At 40.0% G+C, this 21855-nt stretch overlaps 1 protein-coding gene across 1 annotated transcript in view; it reads right to left on the bottom strand.

The window, feature by feature from the left end:
* Nucleotides 1-21800, bottom strand: part of LOC121960516 (uncharacterized) — a 22476-nt gene extending 676 nt beyond the window's left edge. Inside the window, exons 1-6 of the mRNA XM_042510255.2 lie at nucleotides 21448-21800; nucleotides 19070-19240; nucleotides 14264-14361; nucleotides 13461-13605; nucleotides 2532-2681; nucleotides 199-314 (exon numbers count right to left, since the gene is read on the bottom strand). Of these exons, the coding sequence (XP_042366189.2) occupies nucleotides 199-314; nucleotides 2532-2681; nucleotides 13461-13605; nucleotides 14264-14361; nucleotides 19070-19240; nucleotides 21448-21589 (822 nt within the window). The 5' untranslated portion in view covers nucleotides 21590-21800. The remainder of the gene's footprint in view (nucleotides 1-198; nucleotides 315-2531; nucleotides 2682-13460; nucleotides 13606-14263; nucleotides 14362-19069; nucleotides 19241-21447) is intronic.
* Nucleotides 21801-21855: the final 55 nt, after the last annotated feature.

Below are 21855 nucleotides of genomic sequence, written 5' to 3'. Positions count from 1 at the left end.
CAAAAATATAAACTGGACAGAAAAACAGTTTGGGTGACCAATACGATATATCACAAAAAAAGCCCACGGAATTATGACAATAATATATGTCAGCACATGAGGGAAAGAAGTGACCTGTAATTTGATATCACATTTTATCTACTGTAGCTTACATGTTGGTATCATAGATATGGTATGAAATTCCTACATATCGTGTACCTGTGAGAAGGAGGGAGCGTCGTAGCAGCTGTACATGGCTGAGGAGCGGTCGGCCCGCAGACACTGCTGAGGGAAGGAGCTGATCTGCTCTGCTAACTGCAGGGCTGCCTGTAAAGCTGTGGTTGTGACATGAAGTCAGCCGAGCACAGTGACACAGATGAACACATACTTCATGCATACGCTAAGAAATGCCGCCATTCATAACATAGTAAAATACATCTGTGTTATTAACCCTTTCTCTTAAACTAAAAAACAAAACCACCAGCCCTTCCATGCCGCTGCTGTGTGTCTACCCATGCCTCTCTGCATCCTCGCCCACATGAAAGCACAGGACCACATCCAGATCGCTCCTATGGAAAAAACGACGCCTCATGGTGCCACACTTTGATGCCCTGTGTGTGTATATATGTTGGTAAGCTGCTACTTCGTTGTTTTCGTCTGATGTTAAATCCGCACTAAGTGATCATCCCTCAGAAAGGCCAATTAGGCTGAGACTTGAGTGTGGGAAGAAGAACTTCCTAAAAGAATTAAGCTAATCTTCTTTTAACGTCTAAGGAGAGTTGGGGGGGGGGGTTCGCACATGGAAGGGCTTTTTTTGGGATTTAAGGATACGGGAGCATTCATGTATTAATGTAATACAGGAAATGCCGTATTGAAATGCGTGCATAACTTAATCCTCAGGCTGCTGCTTGAATGAGCGAGGAGAGGGTAGTGCTAATGGTGAGTTATGGCTTCAGCTTAATGTCGGAGCCAAATAAAGAAAACAGATTCACTGGAACAAATTTACATTATGTCTGATTTTTGTCTGATCTCACCTACAGAACAGTTTCTTAAAAACTGTGTTTCCTGAATGAAAATGGGTCACGGGCCTGTTTCTCTGTGGTGTCGACACGACTGGACTTCACAGTGAATAATGATTTCTACTTCCCCCACACAGACAGAAGACTTCCAGCCTCCCCCATATCTGGTCTTTACATCTCCACCATTTGCTATCAAATATCATGAAATACCAACTACAATGCAGTGTGAACACCCCATCAGCATCCTTGTTTTATATCTGCATGCTTCCACAGGCTCAGATTGTGGAAAAACAGCAAAATACTGTATTTTACTATAATTATGCAGACGACACACACATTTACATATCAACAGGGGATGATGGTCCAACACAAGAACTGAGTAAGTGCACTGAACAAAAAGCATGTCTGGATGTGCCATCATTTTCTTCAATTAAACAGACAAAACTGAAGTTATTGTTATTGAAGCTAAGGAGGAACGATTATAGTCAGCATTCAGCTTTAATTGGCTATGTTAAAAACAACGGACCAAGCAGGAACTCTCGGTGTTGTCATGGATACGGACCAGAATTTTTAACAGCCACATTAAGAAAATTACAAAGTCAGCCTACTATCATCTCAGAAAATATTAAGGATAAAAGGACTCGGCATGATTTGGATAAACTTGTCCATTCATTTATCTTCAGTATACTCGACTACTGCAGTGGTGTAGAAAGTGAATCACATCACTCCACTTCTGAGGTTTTTACACTGGCTTCCTGTCCGTCAAATAATTGATATCGAATACTTCTGGTTTATAAAGCACTGAATGGTTTAGGGTCAAACTACTGATCTTCTGTAACATTATAAAACATCCTGAACTCTCAGGTCGTCTGGGACAGGTCTGCCTTGTGTCCCCAGAGTCAAAACTAAACATGGAGAAACAGAGTTCAGTTTTTGTGCGCCATATATCTGGAACAAACTGCAAGACTTTTTAGTTTGCTGCTGCCTTTTATGAAATACGATACTTACTCATTTCTTACACTATTAATCTTGTTTGTATTTTCTATTCACTTTCTCTTTAATCCCTTTTTAAATGTATTTAAATGTCCTTTAAAAATGGGTTTTTCTCAGTGATTTTGATGTTTCATGTGCAGCACTATGAATTGCCTTGGTGCTGAAATGTAGTATATAAATATACTTGTCCTGCCGTGTATGCTGGACTTGGGCTAAATTAGCAGTTTCCTGAAGTGCTTTTGTTTTTACCTCCCACTTGTCAACATGTTATTATGTTGCAAGTAAAAAAAAAAAAATCTGTATATGGCAATGACAGTTAAATTTTGGACAGATGACAATGTCATTTTCAAATATATAATAATAAACTTAAATCAGATGAAAGATCTAGTTAGATTTCTAAGAATCTGACCAAACATTCAATACCAACTTTCAATATTTGACACTTTTTGATACTCAGTGACACATTTTGGTTGTTATTGGTGTTGAGGATTGATACCTTGACAGAGCACTGATAAACAGAATCTACAGGAACTCCAATACCTTGGCCATCAGGCACAACTCTGTTAGCCAAGCCGTAGGCGAGAGCCTCCTGTGCTCCGATTGGTCGCCCAGTCAGAATCAGGTCAAGAGCTCTTGACAGACCGATGAGACGTGGGAGCCGCACTGTGCCTCCATCGATCAGGGGAACTCCTGAAAGAAGATGAGATGTTCAGTATCAAATATATCTTCATATAAAAGGCACAATCACACTGTTTTATGCTACATCTCAGGCCAATGCATTTATTCTGAAAGCCCATTGATTTATCTGTTATTAGATGCAGTATTAGTCTTTTACTCATGATGTTCCTAACGACTAATTTTCCAGACTTTTAAACATAATATAAACCTAGACTAGTTGAATAGTCTAGAAAACAGAAAACAGTCAAAACTGAGCAAAATTTAATCTGTAAAGTTAAACATAGTCCAAAAGATACTGTGTTTGAGAGCCATTTATCCTTGTTAATCACATTTTTCAGTAACTAATCATATTTTGCACTGTGCATTATTATCACCTGACAAAACATGAAAACAACTCACAAAATAATAATTCTTAATTATTCTTTAGGAAAGTAAATCTTTGTACCTTATTATTACAATGGCATTTTCATTGAGTTAAAACAATACTGTGCAATAATAATAATCATTGTAAAAATAAGTTTAACTGACTGGCATTTGTGGTGCTGACTAGCGAGGGTAGCAACATTTAATCGACTAGTTAACTAATCACACGAAATACATTTGAGCTTTTGACAAATAGACGTCATCTGGGACTCTGCAACATTTTGATGGAAAACGTTCTTGATGTTCTGACATATCTAACTGATAAATCAGAAAATAAATTGATGGGTTGATTATAGCCCTGTGCTGCACTGGAACACATTTGGAAATTCCTGTGCCTGTGAAAAGTATATCCAGAATGTGGAGGTGGGCGGATAAAAATTTGGATTACCTAACTGTGAAAAGGTGAAAGGGAATGTAGGCCACTGTGCCAGTATATGGGGTTCAGGTGACTTAAACTGTGTGAAAACAGCCAAAGAAACACTTAGAAATACATAATATACTGCTGGCATTAATCTGGGTTACAGCTGTCAGGGGAGCAAAGTTTTGAAACAGTTTCACTCCTTCACTGTAACTCTGCTTTCTTTCAGTCAGTACGTGAAAACTCCACTCTCACTGGACACATTTGCATTATTACTGGGTCTACCAGAGAGAAAGAGGGATAGGAGGGAGAGAGAGTACACTGCAAGGTACAGTAAGCATCTGGCATCTGTCCTAATTTCTAAAGAGCACCAGCTGGAATTGGCATACTTTCTACCGTTGAGCGCTCCCAAGTTCCACGCCACAATCCCGACTCCCTAATTCCTCCAAGTCGCTGATTCTATTTGACCGCCCCTTATTGAGAGCACATGTGTCGGACATGTTTTCATAACCCCAAATCATCATGCTAGCTTTCAGTTTTTTTTCTCCCCCCCCTCTCTCTCTCATTCTTTAGGGAGTCGTGGAAATACTGTGATTCTATTCATGCTCTGCAAGCCACTCTCTTTCTCCATGTCGTTCAAATAAATTAAATTGGAATACATGGAATACCACTGTTAATACACGTGCGACCAATCCAAGAGGCCTGGTTTGGGTTCAGACCGTCAGCACATATGGCGCTCTGACAGACAAAAGACTGTGATCAGCCTGGGGACGGAGGGGGGGTATTACACTGTCTGCAAATACTAGATTTCACTCAATTTTTCAGTCATTCCCCATTACAGGAGTGTATCCTACTGAAATGTAAATTACAGAGTATACAGCTGAGCACTCGGAGCTGATGAAAAGCAACAAAAATGACAGCTGGATTCCTTTTGCTGCAATTCAATTATAAGAATAGCACAGATTCTTGCAGCGCAGGTGTGTGTGAGGTTCAAGGTCTTTTTAATATTGACTGAGACAACAACTGAGAGTGTTTGAGGCAAGGTTTTGCTCCGTGGAGCTTTGTCTTGCACCACATGCAACACACACACACTCACAATAGCATTCCTATCCAAGTATTTCTGCACACACACACACACACACACACACACACACACACACACACACACACACACACACACCAGACTGTAGTCCGGTGGTTCACAACCTTTATTGTTTGATGTACACCCACAGTCCAGTCAGATGAACTCAACTCATTTATCTATTACATTTAAATACCATTTTAACCATCAATATCTTGCTGTCTCAAATCCCATATTCTGTGCTTATATATGCTATTTTGAGTGCATACAGTAAGTGCATTTATACTATGAAGAAATAGTTGGAGACAACCATGATGAACACTAAGGCATTGTACAGTCAAGATTTTGGGCTACAATGGACACGGTGTAGGTGATTGTAAAAAATCAGGTGCTTTTTTCGGATAGGGCAAGTAGTCAAATAAGGATTTTAAAAAAATGTCTGGATACAGGAAGACCCACCGACACTTGCAAAGTCAGTCCTTTAGATATTTCCACTGTTTATCCAATACTGTCAGAATTCTGTTTAAAATAGATCCATTTCTTTCATCCAGATACACATTAAACAATATAGAGGACAAAATTCCACCTTGGCAAACACCACTGCTCACAGAGAATGGAGCCAACACCACATTCCCCCATTTAACCCCTAATTTCTGAGGAGCACACCAGAAAACAATTACTCCAATTATGTATTTTGGGACACCTTTATCAAGCAATTTCATGAATAATTTTTCATCGTTAATCCAATCGAAGGCCTTGGATGCGTCAATAAAACACAAAAATACAGTAGAATTGCGAGTCCTGTAATTAGCAATAATCTCCTTAAGAGCATAAATACACATATCAGTGCCAAGTTTTCTCTTAAAGCCAAACTGATTATCAGCAGTTACAAGAAGTATTTCCAACCTCTCCATCAGGATTCTTTCCAGCACCTTAGAGGGAATACTGGCAAGGGCAATAGGTCTGTAATTATCCATATCATATAATTTACCAGCCTTGTCCTTAATTACAGGAACTAGCAGCACAGAAATGATAGAATCTGGAAGGACACCATGAATAACGAAACCAGTAAAACACAATGCGAGCAGGGGACAGATCCTATTACTGGCATTCTTTAAGTGTTCTGCAGAAATAGTATCCATACTGCAGGCCTTGTTATCATCGAGCCTCATAATGGAATAATTTAAATCATTTATTGATTATCTTATTCTTATTCTTTTGACAATTTGGCCATTACTTTAAGCTGATAACATCAACTATGTATCCATCTACATATTTCTTTAGTTATGTATTTAAAACTATTTCTCATAACTTAGCCCCCCCCCCCTTGTTCAGCTACTCTACAGTTTTTTCCATGTACCCACTGATAACTTCAGACACAATCATTGCTCTAGTCCTCATCAACAGAGGGTCGATTATCGCACAGAGCTCCTCTATGTTGTGTCCAGCACGATCACTCTGATTACAGCAAAAGACAGAAAAAGGAATGGCAGAGAGAGACAGGAGGCTGGCTAGGAAACAGTGACAGGCAGAGGAAGACAGAGCCTGACTCTTAGAGGGACAGATAAGGAGCCAAGCTGACCTCCAGCCTGTCTGTCTTTGGTGCTGCTGTTGGCACCATCGCTATCAGCAAGCGGAAGGATCTCCCTTCTTATCCACAGCACTCGTCTCCAGCACCTCCAGCCCTCACCCTCCTCTCCCTGTCTGATAGTCCTGTCTCTGATGTGTCCTGTTTTGTGGGACTTTATACAGACCTGCGCTTTGTCCCATATGAATGGGAGCTGAGAGCTTGGGAGCACCTCATTGAAGTAGCTTTAACTCAAAAGGCATGTTTGGCTGAGGCGGAGAGCGGTGGCTTCTGATCCTCTATTCCAAGTTTCATGGAGGCAAATGTTTGGCAGTGATCCTGATACAAGATAATCAGTTAAGTGTCCGCAAAACAAAAGTGTGGATTTGTCATCGTTCTTCAGTAATGAGCCAAACATTTTGGAAAGGAGCCCTCTGCCTTCTTGTATAAAGCAGATAAGCCCATTATCAAGACTGAGGCTTGTTATTAGCAAGGTTGAACATGAGTCAGCAAAGTCTATTGTTTAATAACTAGATATGGGAGGTGGTTCTCTTCCTGCATCAACAGGTCATCACAGCTTATCTGACTGAAATGCAGGAATCTAGAAGAATGAAGGAACTTTGTATTTTATCTTTCTGCATTTTATCTACTTGCTAAATAATGTGTTCCTCCCGAATCCTATATGAGTCATCACAAACATTTTCAGTTGGAAACTAAGGCTTCTTGGGTATTTTCTTTTTCAAGGATTCTCAACAGCATTCACTTACCAAAAAAATATTTTTCAATAATATTTTTATACTTACTCAGTAATGATACAGAGTCCAGTTTAACTGTTTGACTCACAGGCCAAGAGGACTGTTAGATGAAAAAAATCCACTGGCCAAACATACTGTATTTTCTACAAGCCAAAATAACAGTATCCGTTAAGTAGACCTTTAAATAAGAATATGATAGGGCTGCTGATAACAACCTGATTTGTTTTTTAAATGGAATATTTAAAATCTTTCTTGGTAGAGATAAATGGGATATTGTTCAGATTTAAGCATCCAATTATTAAAATGCTTTCCTGTTTTAAATAACCTTAATGGCCATTCAAGTATAGATTACAAGGTGTGCTTGAATGAACCATAGTTGGCGCCCACATGCTTTGCCGTACAAGGCAACATAGATTTCAGAGTTTACACGGCGCATCTGAATGCAAGATTGAGTCTCTATTGCTCTGCAAAACTCGTCTCAGACTGCAGAGGACAAAGCTGCGCTACTGTGAGTCCAACCAAAACACGATAGAGACTCCAAGCATAGTTTTTTTACTAAGTGACTATTTTAACATTTACCCTCTATAGTGTGGCAGACAGCCTTCTGAGATTTCCTTGCCAAACAGAAAATCTACCCGCATTTGGCGCTTGGCCGGTATAAATTTCAGACCATGGATACAAAGTTCTTAATTCAAAACTTGCACTGAAAGGACAGTTAATGCACACTGAACTATATTTTTTTCTAATAAGACAGAAAAAGACATAACATAAAGTGGTCCTTTAACTATGCTAACATAAAAAAAAAACATTTAAAAAGAGTTAATCTGTGTTCTATAGCTTCAGTTAAAACAAGAAATGCTGCAGAGCAGGTGTTTCTGCATCTGCACATCCTTTGGTACATTATTGTAGGTAACCACCATTGTCTTACAGGTATCTATTACATTATAAAAATTATTTTGGAGAGAAAACAATGAAACAATTCTGGGTTCAAGCCCCCTTGTCAGCTATTACTTACATAATCAACCAGCTGAGAAGTCAGATAAAGACACTCAATCCCTACTAAAGAAAAGACTGCTGCTTTGTAGCTGACCTCTGAACTCCTCGCGGACTTGGGAAGCCAAAACAGAAAAATTAACATTTTTCTATGTGATGTGGTACCAAGTCCAACGGGAGGAGACCACACTCGATGGTACATCACATCCAACATCTACGTCTACTACAAACCTGAGAACAGAGTGTGAAACACGACACACTGAGGTGTGGTGGTTTGCTGCTGGCATCCTCACCACATCAAAGTAAAACCCACCACAATGGCCTCCCATGAGGGTAATGCGATTAAGTTTGATGTGGATTAACGATTTCCGGACAACTCCAGACTAAAATGGACAAAGGGAAAAGAGCAGCAGCTCACTTTGAATTACTCACGAGGAATGAAGGAAAATAGCTGCACTGGGCTGGGTCAAACATGAGTGCCACACAGTTAACTTGATTTCATGTATTTAGCCCACTGAGTTAATACCAGGGCTGCATATTCTTTAGTTTGCAGAGCACCAGTATACGAGACCACCAAAGCTGCAAACGGGGCCTTACACTGTGAAACTGCGGAGGACATGTAGCACCTAATGGGAAAACACAAAATCACCTGAAGGTTTAAACATTATAAAACCTGCCAAAAAGTCCCTCAATCATTCGAGACTCCATTTGACTTTAGAATGACAGTAAAGCTGCTTTGAACTGCCGAAAATAATATTTGCCATCAATTATTCTACTTTAAGGAATAATTCACCCACAAAATGATCCGGACAAAAAGAAAAAACTGTATGTCTCCATGGTGTATGAAGAATCCAAAATTTGAGAAAGTTCTTGATGAATTGAGTCTACTTCAAATAACAGCAAAATTATATAAAAAAAATCTGTTGGCATACTCTCATACAGCTCATGTTGTATCGTCATACGCTCACTACTTTTCAAACACATGTATTTTGGCTAAAAACGTATTATTTAAAACACATCCGTATAACAGAAGCACACCTGGTTAAAAACGTGCGTTTGAACTCTGCTCATATATCCCATTGAGCGGAGTTCAAACGCACGCACTTGCCCAGGCACGCTACTCATCCATGTATAAAACCGTTTATGCAGAAGTGTTTAAAAAGTAAGTTTTTTAGTGAAAATGCGTATTTGCTGAGTATTGGACACACAGCTGAATAAATGAGACTTGTTTTAAGTTTGGAAACAGATGTTTTGATATAGTTTTGCTTTTGTTACACTCGATATCTGATTACTTTAATTCATCATGAATTTTGTCAGCTTTTTGGATTCTTTGTTCACCTTGGAGGCATGCAAGAAAGTTTTCTTCACAAAGTCAACGTAACACGAGGTGAGTAACTGATACACAATTCATTTTGTGAGTGAAGTATTTCTTCAAAATGTTGACTGATCCCGTTTCTGCACACAACTGCTCCGTCCATTCACTCTTCATGGAAAAGAAACCTGAAGTTTCAAGAGGGCCTGCCGATTTTAAAGCGAGGTGATGTAATCACTGGACTATGTCACTCAGTTTCAAACTCACCGAGCGGGTGTTTGAATTGGCCGATGTTATGTCAGCTTTGGATGGAGGTTTGACTTCGATTCAACATGTGGCTTCTTCTTTTTTTGGCACTCTACTTCTCGGCTTCGTCCAGGTATGAGACAGGACTTAAAACTGTGAAGAGGAGAGTGGGAGGAGACACTGACATGACTGATCAGTATGTGTGTGTGTGTGTGTGTGTGTGTGAGGGGTCTCCATTTATCGGTTTCTACTTCAAACAGGGAAATCAGAGGAGTACTATCCTAACAGTCCTGGACAACTTCCACGCTTGCCTGATTTAGCCTCACCATTAAAGAAAAATCCTTGAATGAAGTATTACTGAACTATTTTAAGTTTCCTCTTCCGTTGCCAACTTTTTTTTGGCTTTTTTTTTTGCTTTGTAATGTTCCTCTGGGTTAAGGAACCAAAATAACATCAGGGAATTAGGTAAGCACGGTGGTTTTTCATTCAGGTCTATCAAAATCCAACAGCAGTAGACACTAATACCAGACTCCTGTGACGCAACCATCTCCTCCTTCTCATTTCCTCCTCGGCGAGGCAGAGGGGCCCCAGACAGGAAGCCACAGGTTCGGCAGCCAATCACGTGCCAGAAAGCTGTCAAATCCTTATGGTTGCCATTGGCCCACATCAGAGCGCTGCAGCAAGCCTCTGAGGGTTTTTTGACTCCAAAGCCACCAGGGATTCCCTCCGGCTGCTGCCATCTGTGCCCGACCCCAAAACGGTTACAGAATTCAACCATTAAAAGGAAATAATCTGTAAGAAACACAGGATCTTTAAATAAACTGTGCGTCCCACAGAGCAGCACCACATTTGATGTAAATGGGGAGGGAAGCTTGGTTTTCAATTGTTTAATGTTGGGAAAATAAAGTTTGAATGTATACTCTTTTCCACTGTAAAGTCTGTTTTTTCTAAACTTAGGCCCTTATGAGAAATGTCTCATTGTGGAATGCAGCCCCATTTAGTCTCGTTAATGTTCCCTCACCCACCTCAGGATTTAAACTACACTAACTACAGGCTTGAAAAGGTGAAGATGCTGGTTGTGCAGCGTACAGCTCCACAGAGTTTGGGTCCAGCAGCCAAAGTAATAATCAGTGTGCTAAATGCACATCTGAAAAAACCACAGTGGTTTCAACTAAGCTGGGGGAAACATCTCAAATGTGTTGACAAACAAGCCTGAAGATATGTGGCAATCAAGAGGCAGAGAATTAATTACTGGGAGGAAATGTGCAACTTAATGTGTTGAGACCGCAGCGATGCTAATTTCTGCCTCCCAAACATAGTTTTGAGCTGAGGGAAGAGGTTTGAGTGCAGGCACTAGATTAATTTCATCCCTAATGGGACACGCAGAGCTCAGATCGAGATTCTTGAATCTGTTGAAAGAAGTTTGTCAGTTTGTGTCCAGAGATGCACCGATAATCAGCTGTTACAATTCTTGTGCCTCTCCCCCTAATCTTCACTTCCATCGTCAATGACAGTGTTTTACTTCTTCTCCTGTTATTGATTCTGACATACAGCTAATGTTACTTAACTCTTTGAAACCTGGAGCAACGTCACTTTTGTTGTGCTGCTTTCAGACGCATTCATTCATTTTAAACTGTGAACCCTAAGCAAATTGGCACAATTTCTTTAAAAAAAAAAAAAAAAAAACTCAGGAAAATCAGAAATAGGCATCTTGGTAAGAAATCTTCATGAATTTCAAGAAATTAATTTCCAGACTAATCCTAAAACGTACATTTTCAAAGGCCTTGGGTTGCTCACAGTGGTTTGATATATTTCAGAATCTTTTTATGTATGTAACTGATCTTACTGGTATTATTTTGTTTTTTATTTGTGTACATATAATATTGCTTTGTAATTTCAAGTACCATTATGTTGCTGTTGTGCCTATTTAAATGTTATCTATATGTGTGCCATCTCTTTTCATTTCTACAGCACTTTGGTCAACTGCATTTTTAAATGTGCTATATAAATAAACTTGATTGGATGTGAAAACAAATATACCATCAGTGCTCATCTAGAAGCTTCAGTAATATTTACAATGTTATTTAGAATTGATTTCTGTTGCTGTACAGCTTTGTTCCTCATGGGCGAGGACATGGAAGAGGGAGATGCTGTGTTGTGCCAAAGATTGTTCCCCTGTCGAAATGTTTGACCCTAACAGAACCTGAACTAAACCTTATCCCCGACTCTAACCATCGAGGGAGGCACTTTAACAGAAGGGAATATTATTCAACAGGGACTATAACATCATTTTAGTATTGTGTGGCTTAAGCGACTTTGGTTACCATATACAGAGACTGTGGTGGATTAGAATTGCATACTCCACCTTTAACTGAATGTTTTAACTTTTGGTTTCTTACACAGAGACTCTAACTACACAAATCTGCGACAGGCAGAGGACAGAAGCAATCAGATGTGAAAAATTTAGATTTGAGGAAAAGACCAGGTTATAGTTTGAATGTTTTTGATATTGGTGCCCATACGGTACCCCAGTTTCCGTACTTATTATTATCTATTTTTCTATTCTTTACTTTGAGAATGTTTTTCCTCAAGTTATGGTAAAAGAGCTCTTATAATGTGATGTGCACAGAGACTGGAGTGTGGCCTGGCGCTGAAGACTTGCCATCAGACAGTCTGGGAGGACGGACAGTCAGACAGACAGAAAGACAAGGGCACTGCCAGGATGCTCTCCTGTAAATTACAGGCCTGGGATGATAAGCCCTGCATGTTTACACTCTAAATCTAGTACTGCCAGTAAATTATAGTACATCAGTTGTATTTATAAACACCATGGTTGTATTTTAAACCCTCTAGCAGCATGGCTCGAGCAATGACAGCTACATCATGAGAGATGCTACAGCAACGGTCCAACATGAGCCACTTTTACATATTAAAGCCAACCATGACTTGCTAGGATCAGAATTGACTTAAAGTGTTTACAGCAGAAGACCCAAAGTACTAGTTGTTCTTTTAAAAACTATAGCCGACTCAGCGAGCAAACTATGCCAATAAGCTACAAGACGCCAAAAAAGGAAAATGTTGTTTATGAGGAAATTGTGTGACATAAATAATATGTAAGCCCTGTTTGGCCCCGCAGTGGAAAACTGGCAGAGGGCTGCTTCCTCTCCTACTTATCAAGACTGCCCAGCAGACTCAGGCCGTGATGCCAAAAGGTCACGGTCACTTGTGTTATCGCACTATGACTTGCACACAAACAAGAGGAGGCTGGGGTGATAACACAGGACAGAGTAACATAGTTGAAAAATAGAAACAGCGTGGACTTCCTGGCATTAGGAGACAAATGATGTATGTGTGGATGCAGAGAAAAGCACAACGATGTTTTCATGGACAGCTATAATTAGATGAGCAGATACACAAAGGCAGGTCGAGCAGCAAAACAGAGTAAGGTGGAAGAGAGGAGGTGGTGGTGGCAGCAGAACTATTCCTATTAATACTGCCAGTAGTGATAAGATTGTACTAGCAATATTAACAGCAGCAGTTAAAAGGGAAACAGTATGCACATTAGTATCACTAGTATTATAAATAGAAAAACATCAAAAAGAAGCAGTCAAAGTAGCAAAAGCTAGTAGCAGTAATATAAATATTAACAGATAATGAGTCAAGTGGAAGCTACGACATCAGCAGTAGCTGAGATTAGGTAGTGATGGTAGTTGTGGTCGGAGTAGTCGAGGTACTATTACTATAAACACAAGTAGTAGTGCTGAGAGGTAGCATTGTTGCTATTACTACAGTATTACTACAACTACTGAGAGAATTGCAGGCGTAAAAGATGAACATTCAGTTGTTGCAAGTCTCAAGCAATGTCCTAAAATCCCAAAAACATGTACGGGGCTACTGCAACTGGCCCCTGGCATCCTGATGTTTTGCAAAAGTGGAACCACAGCAAAGCAAGTTGAGTATCCCTGATGCAGAGGTATTTTCCTACCAGCACTGACTGAGGAAAAGCACAGCATGGTACAGTAGTAACTGAAAAGTAGCATGCGATGTCAGACGTACCAAACCTGCGACAGAACACCCCCATGACGGCGCTCTCCTCCACCACCCTCAGATCTGCCAGCAGAGCCAGCTCCAGCCCTCCAGCCACAGCAAAGCCACTGACTGCTGCTACCAGCGGCTTTGACAGCTCCAAACGGGATGGACCCTGGAGAAAAGAACTGGATTAGTGCATCAAAACATATACACACTGTATAAATGCAAAGCTATGGGACTTCAGCATGGTAAAATCAACACAGAAGATGAGCACATTCTATATTCATCCTATAAAATATATCAATTGTATGGTATAAATAAGGCACTTCTGTATATAAATGTTTACTTTTACTACCCATCTCGTGCTTTTTTACCTCTCTGTTTCCATGGAGTATGTACCAAAAAATGTTCTAGAAAAGAGTAACAAATGATCCAAGTTCCAGCTGTCGCTGAACAAATGATGCACTTTGTATACTGTAAGAGATGTAGTGCTATAATTTTCTGCACAGGAGGTCCACTCAATCCCAAAAGACTTAACATGCAATCCAAACAGACTTTATGGAGGCTGTAGTTTTTTGTAGTTTACAGTTCATCTATTATGCTATAACCTGTCTTTATCAAGTTAAATTAGTGTGAGAAAGGACTTTTTTTGCACAAGTACAACACACACACCCAAACCTTCACCACCACCTGTCTTCCTAAAGCCTTAAAAATATTCACAATCATTTTCTGGTTTTATTTTTGATTTTTTGTGGAGGCCTTTAGCCCTTCATTAACATCATAAGGGAATATAGATATAACCCTCACAAGCACACGCAAACAGGGCTCACCATCGGACCGGGACCCTTGGTGACATCTTGCTCCAATTTGAGGGAGGCTGTGTGATTGGCCAGCTCTTTCAGATCATAACCAGCGCAGAAATTCCCTCCTGGAGGAGACCACAAAATTACAAAGTATGGCAGCTGGAAAGTCAGAGAGGAAGGGAAAATGATGAGGATGAAAAAAACAACAAGTTGAGCTGGAGTCCGAGGGCTGCAATTTGGATCGCAGCTTGCTTTGGGCTGGCTGGCACACGAATGCTCCTCTTCCCTTTAAGAGCCCAAATCCAATACATAGTCACAAATCATGCAAGTGCTCACACACACATATGCACATACACAATATGCTCATTAATGGAGGACTAACATACTCCAACCACAGCCCCTTCCGTTGGATTCATGTGGTAATTACAACATTGCCCGAGAGGCCTACAAACACTATGTCACAGGCTGAGGCAGGGACTCATAAAATCCTCCTCTCTCCGTAATGTAACAGTAATGAAAATGATTATAACCAACACATGTGCCAGCAACACCCATCAACTGGGAGCTTTGATTACAGCTGTGGGTCAGTGCAGGGCAATTATAGAAAAACAGTGCGTCATGCTGTTTATGGGAGCAGCGATGTGACAGAGCTCCCTAAACCCCTTTGTCCTGGTAGGAAAAAGAGCAGAAGCTCTCAAGAGCTGGCCCATTCACAGAGGATCGTAAAGCATTATTTAGACTCAAAGTCCATGACAAACCTCCTCTGAGGGGCCAAATGGACAGAGAGATATTCTATTTATTTAATAAAAATATGCACTGCAGTTATATGATAAATGTTGCAAATGAGCAATGACTGGGAGACTAAACTCAAGCCTCATGGGTTCAGAGTTTGACTTTTAAAGGGTGCTTATGACCAAAGTAATGAAAACACATTTTCTTTATACTGTTCACAGTTTTCACAGGGACCATGTCTTCTGTGCCATATGGTATGACCAAAAGTATGTGGACAGCGATGTCCGTCCTCAGGGGATCACAGGATGAATCTCAGGTGTGGCAGGATAATTGACAGGGTAGTATTTAAAAAGCATTAAAAAACATCACCATACAAATGTATGTATGTTTCAGTCAGTTAAAAAAGTTACTACTTCAAGCCACTAAATAACTTTTTATATATGTGTACATATAAAGACAAATATATATATATATATATATATAGTCTTAGGTTAACCTGGTCAAAAATGACATTTGGAAACCCTGATTAAGAGTCACAAATAGACATTGTTTCTTCATTGTTTTAGGGGGATTCATGCCAATGACTCATGTATTAAAATGTGAAAGCAGGATTTTACTGTTGGTTGAGGTAGAGTTGATTTTTAACTATTTTGTATTGTGCTGCACCTATGAATCATTCTCACTGATGATTATTACAGTGATTATTTTCTCCACTGACTGATTTTTAGTTTGTAAAAATTCTAAGTATAGTGAAAAATGCTGTCAAAATGTTTTGTCAAATCAGTGGCGATTCAAGGTTGTTAAAATTAAATTATTAGAATACTCAAAATTGCAACAGCAACTTTTCACATTTTTGAAGCTGCAACCATGAAATGTTTAAGCATGAAACATAAAGTCTTGTCAAAATTGCTGTCAACAAATTTTCTGTCAATCAACTAATTAATTCATCTATTATATATGTATATATATATATTTCAGCTGTGCTTACCGTTGGGTGCTTTAATTTTTAAGAAAACAGTGAATTCTATAAGCTCTTCATACATTTAGGGAGCAAACATCTTAATGTGCACAGTTAATAACTAAGCTGTGAAATAAATGTTATGAAGTCAAAAAGTATAACATCTCCCTCTCAATTGCAGCAGAAGTAGAAAGTACCATAGAAAGAAAATACTCAAAAAACATACAAGTTCCTCAAATTTGTACTCTTTAAGTAAATATACTTAATTTTGTTCCACCACTGGAAGAAAACAGCAAAGAGACATGACCTCAACCTCATACAGTGCCTTTGTGATAAACTGGGAACATCAACTGTTGATTTCTCAAATCTTGGACAAATAAAACTACTTGTGTGCTCTTGGTTATAGTTATCGTTGTGTTTTTAATAGGACTAGTGAGGCTTTACAGACAATCGTCTTCACCTCAGTTGAGCTGAGCATGTGCACAGCTGTAGGGACACAGCCAGGTTGACATCTAGATTGTACCTGACCACAAACGCCTGCAGAAATCTGAATCCCAAACACTCCAACTATGCGCCAGCATATTCAAAACCTGCAGAAAGCAATTACTCTTAATTTCACGACTTTAAAAAAAACACGTCGACACTGAAAAATGAGAGCTGAGAGAGTGATCATTGTTGGCGCTAATTTGAACAAAATGGATTCCTTATGCTGTCAGAAACACTACAGCCGAACTCGAACCTCCCTGCTTGTCATCTCATAGCACAGACAGGCTGCTAATCATCACTGAGGGTCAGTCTTCCTGTTATAGCGGAGCAGCAATACAGGACAACATGCTGACAGGAATGTGTGGTGAGACAATTAAAAGCACGTTATAGACATTGTGGGAATCACAGAAGAGCTACTTCTGCTGGAACGACCTACGGTGCTGCTCGTTGCTTACCCATTTAACACGAGCTAATTACTCTCTAACACACACTGTTTTCTATTCACAGCTGAGACTAGTAGCACTCCACAGCCGTCATCTGGAGAGGCTCCAACCTCTCAAGTACCACACAAAGTATACTCTTGTGTCTCTTGAGGCCACAGTGCACTTCATACAGCAGACAGGTTGATCCAGGTTGAAGACATTATTTCCACTGCGGGAAGGAGTTCATTCAGTGTGTGCGATGATTATTTTTAGAAGTATTAGGAGCTGTGGCATGATTCTGGCTTTGGGCGGCTGACACAGTGCAGGCCACCTCACAGGTGTGTGTGTTTGTTCTGTACGCGCACTGGTCTGTCGCCTCGGCGTTCTGGCAAGATCTAAAGACTCCGAGGAGCAAAAGCTGGAAAAAAAGATGCAGAGCAATAATGTGATGTAGAGAAGGGAGGTTGGGAGCTGTGAAGAGACGTGAGAGAGAAGAGCTGAGGAAGGATGAAAGCACGTTCAGCTTCACGACTACCTATTACTGCATCAGAGCACCTGCACAACCTACAATGTTTTTCCTCTGTGGTTTGCAAATATTTTTCAGCTTAAACAAATTAATAATGAAGGGCAGGTGGCTAGAAGCTAATTGTGCTAATTCCATAAACAATGCTAACAACCACAACAGTGCTGACAGAGTTTTTAGCATTAATCTGAAGGTAAAACAGAGGGTGGGCATTACATTTCTGCGACAATGCCATCACGCCACTGTTGGTTGGGACGGCGTTATCAGCGATAACTGCCAGTGAGACGCGCACACAGGGACTCACATGCAATAACATGTTCACACGGCTGAACCAGCTACCACAACAAAAAACAGAGAAGCTCAGGACACAACACACGCAGGGGAGCGTAACTTCATTCTCTGCTCCAGACACCATTACTCCAATATATCTTTACATAGTATATAGTTGGTTGCTGCTATAATAATGCTCTGAATGTCACATGCTGCAACTTTAACTTATTAGTTAAGAGGTTTAAATATGCATTTGGACAAAAAAAAAACACAACTAAATTCTGTATCTTGCAAGGACAATGCCTAAAATTCCCTCATCCTCTCTTTGGGATTAGTTTGACATTTCGGTTAATCAACGTCTTCACGTTCTTGCAAAGTCAGATGAAAATATCAATACTACTCATTTCTGTACAATAATCATTGCAATGTTGTCAAGCAACCAGTGGAGACTCCAGTAAGTTATTGCTACTGACCAAGAAATAATCCTGCACATAATAGCTAGTAAACGGCAACATGTGTTATACTTCAGTTTTTGTACAGATTAAACCAACAAGATATAATAGTGAGTGAGGTTTGTAGGTTCTGTTGGTGGATTTTGATACCTGCACAGAGCCAGAATAACTACTTCTCGCTGTTATCAGTCTTTGGGGTAAGCTAAGCTAACCGGCTGCTGGCAGCAGTTTCAAACTTAGCATACAGACAGAAAAATGATATCAACCTTCTTCTCATCTAGCTTTCTCAACTATTTCTTTCAGGTGTAATGCTCTCAGAATTTCATGATACTCCCAAAATGTCCGTGACCAGTTATAAAGCTGAAATGTTAAAAAAAAAGAAGCATAGATCAGAAAGAGGATAAGAAAAAAGAAACTAGAGGAAACTGACTGATGCTGAGGGCGGCTAGTGGCAAAGTGGGGGATATTGTTAATGTCCTTAGAAGACGTGATCAGGGACATCCTATTTTCTTATATATTAATATAGAGACGCTTCTACATAGATCTAGCCATATGAGCGGTATGACGGCCTCTGGTGTATAATGTTTTTTGAATGTGTGTTTTTCTCTACATGTACAGTTTAAAACAGTTCAAACATGTATTTGTGATATTTGTGTGTGTGATTATTTATATTTTAATTTATCTATTTCTCCTGTAACGTAACGTGATTGTCACTTGTGGACGTGTCATAGCTTTGGTATTTAAAGATGGCACCTTTTCATACAAAACTAAGTCTGAAGAAGAGCGTGGGCTCTAAATCACTTACTGATGTGTCGACAAATTTCACTTAATTTGTGAAATTTGTGCAAATTGCACATAAGGGAGCTACAGTGTCGGGACTTTTTTTTATGTTGTTGAGGGTGGCTAGTTTGTCTCTAACTACAGACAAAATCTTAATCTGCCTAAGTGCACATTTTCACCCATCCATTCAGTCTCTTACAGTTCTCTTACCTTTCCCATGCAGGACAGCCACGTTCAAGTCTGGGTCACTGTCGAAGGCCTCCAACTCTTTAAGCAGACGCCTCGCCGTCTCCTGGTTCACCGCATTACGCACCTCAGGACGGTTTATCGCCACGGTGACCACGGACCCCCTGCGCTCTGTGACCACAGTCTGTCCCGCAGCTAATGACAGAGAATGATAAAGATGCACAGACAGAAACCAATATGGACCACAACACTTAGAAAGAGGCCGAGCCAGAGATGTGAAGTTTAACCTCCGCAGCAGGAGGGATGGAGATGGAATGTAAATTGTTTTTATGTGGACAGACTTGATAACAGAAAGAGTGACAGACAGTGACACAATGAAAGAGATGGTCCGGGTTGAGGTGAGGGCCTTGGCTCTCGCTCTGTCTCTGTGTTGATAAGTGTGTGTGAGCGTGCCAGTGATTGTGGCTTGAGGTTGCAGCAGGCAGTTGACCTGACATTGTTCAGGGTCATCCTGGGGAATCCAGCTGTCAACCGCAGCCAGGGGCAACTGCATCCAAGAAAGAAACAGCAAGGAAAACAAAGCTACTGAGCGCATTAACCCTGCTCACACAGGCTATTCTAAGGAGAGGGGACTACTAAACAAAACGCAGTGAAGCGAGGAAGAAGAAAAAAAGGCAATTTGTCTCAGGCAGCCCTTTCTACTCTGCTTCACCTCAAACAAATTATCACACAGTACAGTGTGCGCAAGGGAGTGGAACCACGTTTTTACCACCTGTGTGAAGTGTTGTTTTTCACTTCATTTCACAGTCACACTTTAGGACTTAAGCTCTGAGACTGAGCAACACACAGTGAGTCAGCAGGGCAATTAAACATTAGGATCATATTTTAGTGGTATAATTATTTTTGAGAGGAGTTTCATGTCAGTTTTATGCAATAACAACACATTTTTTATACAAGTGTAAATCACAAGTTTCTTCACTGCATAATATAAATTCCTTTGACAGCCATCCGATATTTGCTGATATCACAAAGTCTGCCAAGACATGATTTCGCTTTGATTCAATTCAGGGGCGTTAGATCGATAGGAGACGATACCAGTTAATATCCTCACTGTCTGTTTTTAGCTGCTCACTACCGTCTGCCTGGCGCTAGGCCGCTAACACTGTTGAATCTTTAGGAGGGATGTGTGCTTGGACAGAAATGGTGAAACAGACATGACAAGGCCATTTAAAATCTTAAATATGACAACCCGTATTGATGTTTTTATTTTACATCAATACTATGGAATCATAAGGTCAATGGACGGACCCAGATCAATGTATAGTTACACTGCCCATTTTTAACCTGCACAAACAGTAAAGAATAGCTCAAGTCAGGAGCTATTTTCATTAGTGAGTACAGTTTGGGTTTATAAAAAAATAGGTGTCCCACTGATTTTGTTGCTCCTCACTTTTTTTTCACTATTTTAGGACTCAAGAGGGTTGTCATTTAAAAAGTCTTTAACTTCTCATGGCTATTTAACAGTTTAATATATGCCCAAGGATTTCATCAGGGCAAGTAGATTTCTTCAATAATCCTAATTGAGGTGTTATGGGTGGATAATGAGAGAATCGGCCCCTGGGCACAGATATGCAAAAGGACCCACTACCTCTCCTGTCTAGGATCAAGAAACACAGTCTTTGTGTTTGTTTTGCCTCCTTTTTTGTTGTTTTGTATTTATTTGTTGTCATTTGTGTGTTCTGTTAGGTCATTTTGTGGACTTTATTCAGAGCGAGCAATGCATTTCGCCTGTGGCTCCTTCAGGTTCACTCATTGAAATTACATCAGTATTCACAGCTGTGATAATACACATAACTTCAACATCATTTTTCTTTTTTTTTTTTTTTATTTTTCAAAGTGTATCAATAACATTTTACGAAGTGAGCATCATACAAAAAAAGTTAATATTTACCAACATATAAAAAACAACAAGGATTTCATGCCATATCATTAATACAACAATATTTGCAAGATAACATTTATCATAAATGTTATTTTGTAAACACTGACATATGAAGAAGCCACAGGCGAAAAGCATTAGTGATGGCAATGGCCCTTAAACATGTATGCTGTGTAAATGCTTAAAAAATCCTTTGAGTGAAAATAAGCGTTTAGATTGTGAAGGAGCTGAAAAGTTAAGATTTTAAATGTTTAATCGCACAACTTTGGACGTTTTAGTATTCTTCAGTCATTGATGTTATCCCGGTTTGAGAACGTGTCGTTCAGCGCATTAATTTAAAGTGTGTGTGCTTCAGGTGCCTGCAGTGTACCTACAGTCTATGCTATTTAATGTTACTGACATAATGGCAGCCTCTGCCGCCTCCTACAGCCAATATTCAGTTAATACACGTTTCCAGACATACCTGTTCCTGTGTCTTCACCTCCTGTTGCTGTGCTGTAGCATTTTACAGGCAACAAACTGGCTTTTATCGACAGTCTAAATGTTTTACTGTAACAGGTGTCCGCTAAAATCGGTGTCAACGTCCGAAAATGTTTCAGTGCCATCACTAAAACTCACGAAAACACGGGAATCTCTGGATTAACTTGTATTAAGCGCTATCGAATTTCACAAAGTACTATTTAATGTCTAAATGTAAAAACTGTCGTTGTATCTTCTACTCTTTGAGCAGTAAGCTAATGCTAGCGAACTTACAAACAACTTTGATATGATGGCGCAACGCTTTTAAACTTCCCCAGAGAAACAAGAGCAACGCACGGGGATCCGGGTCTTATGTTGGTGCATTGCGGTGGTAGGCACTATTAAAGTACAG

The sequence above is a fragment of the Plectropomus leopardus genome, chromosome 21 (assembly GCF_026936395.1).
Source record: "Plectropomus leopardus strain MGB_pleo_1.0 chromosome 21, ASM2693639v1, whole genome shotgun sequence".
NCBI lineage: Eukaryota > Metazoa > Chordata > Actinopteri > Perciformes > Serranidae > Plectropomus > Plectropomus leopardus.
This window is presented reverse-complemented; position numbering and strand designations above follow the sequence as displayed.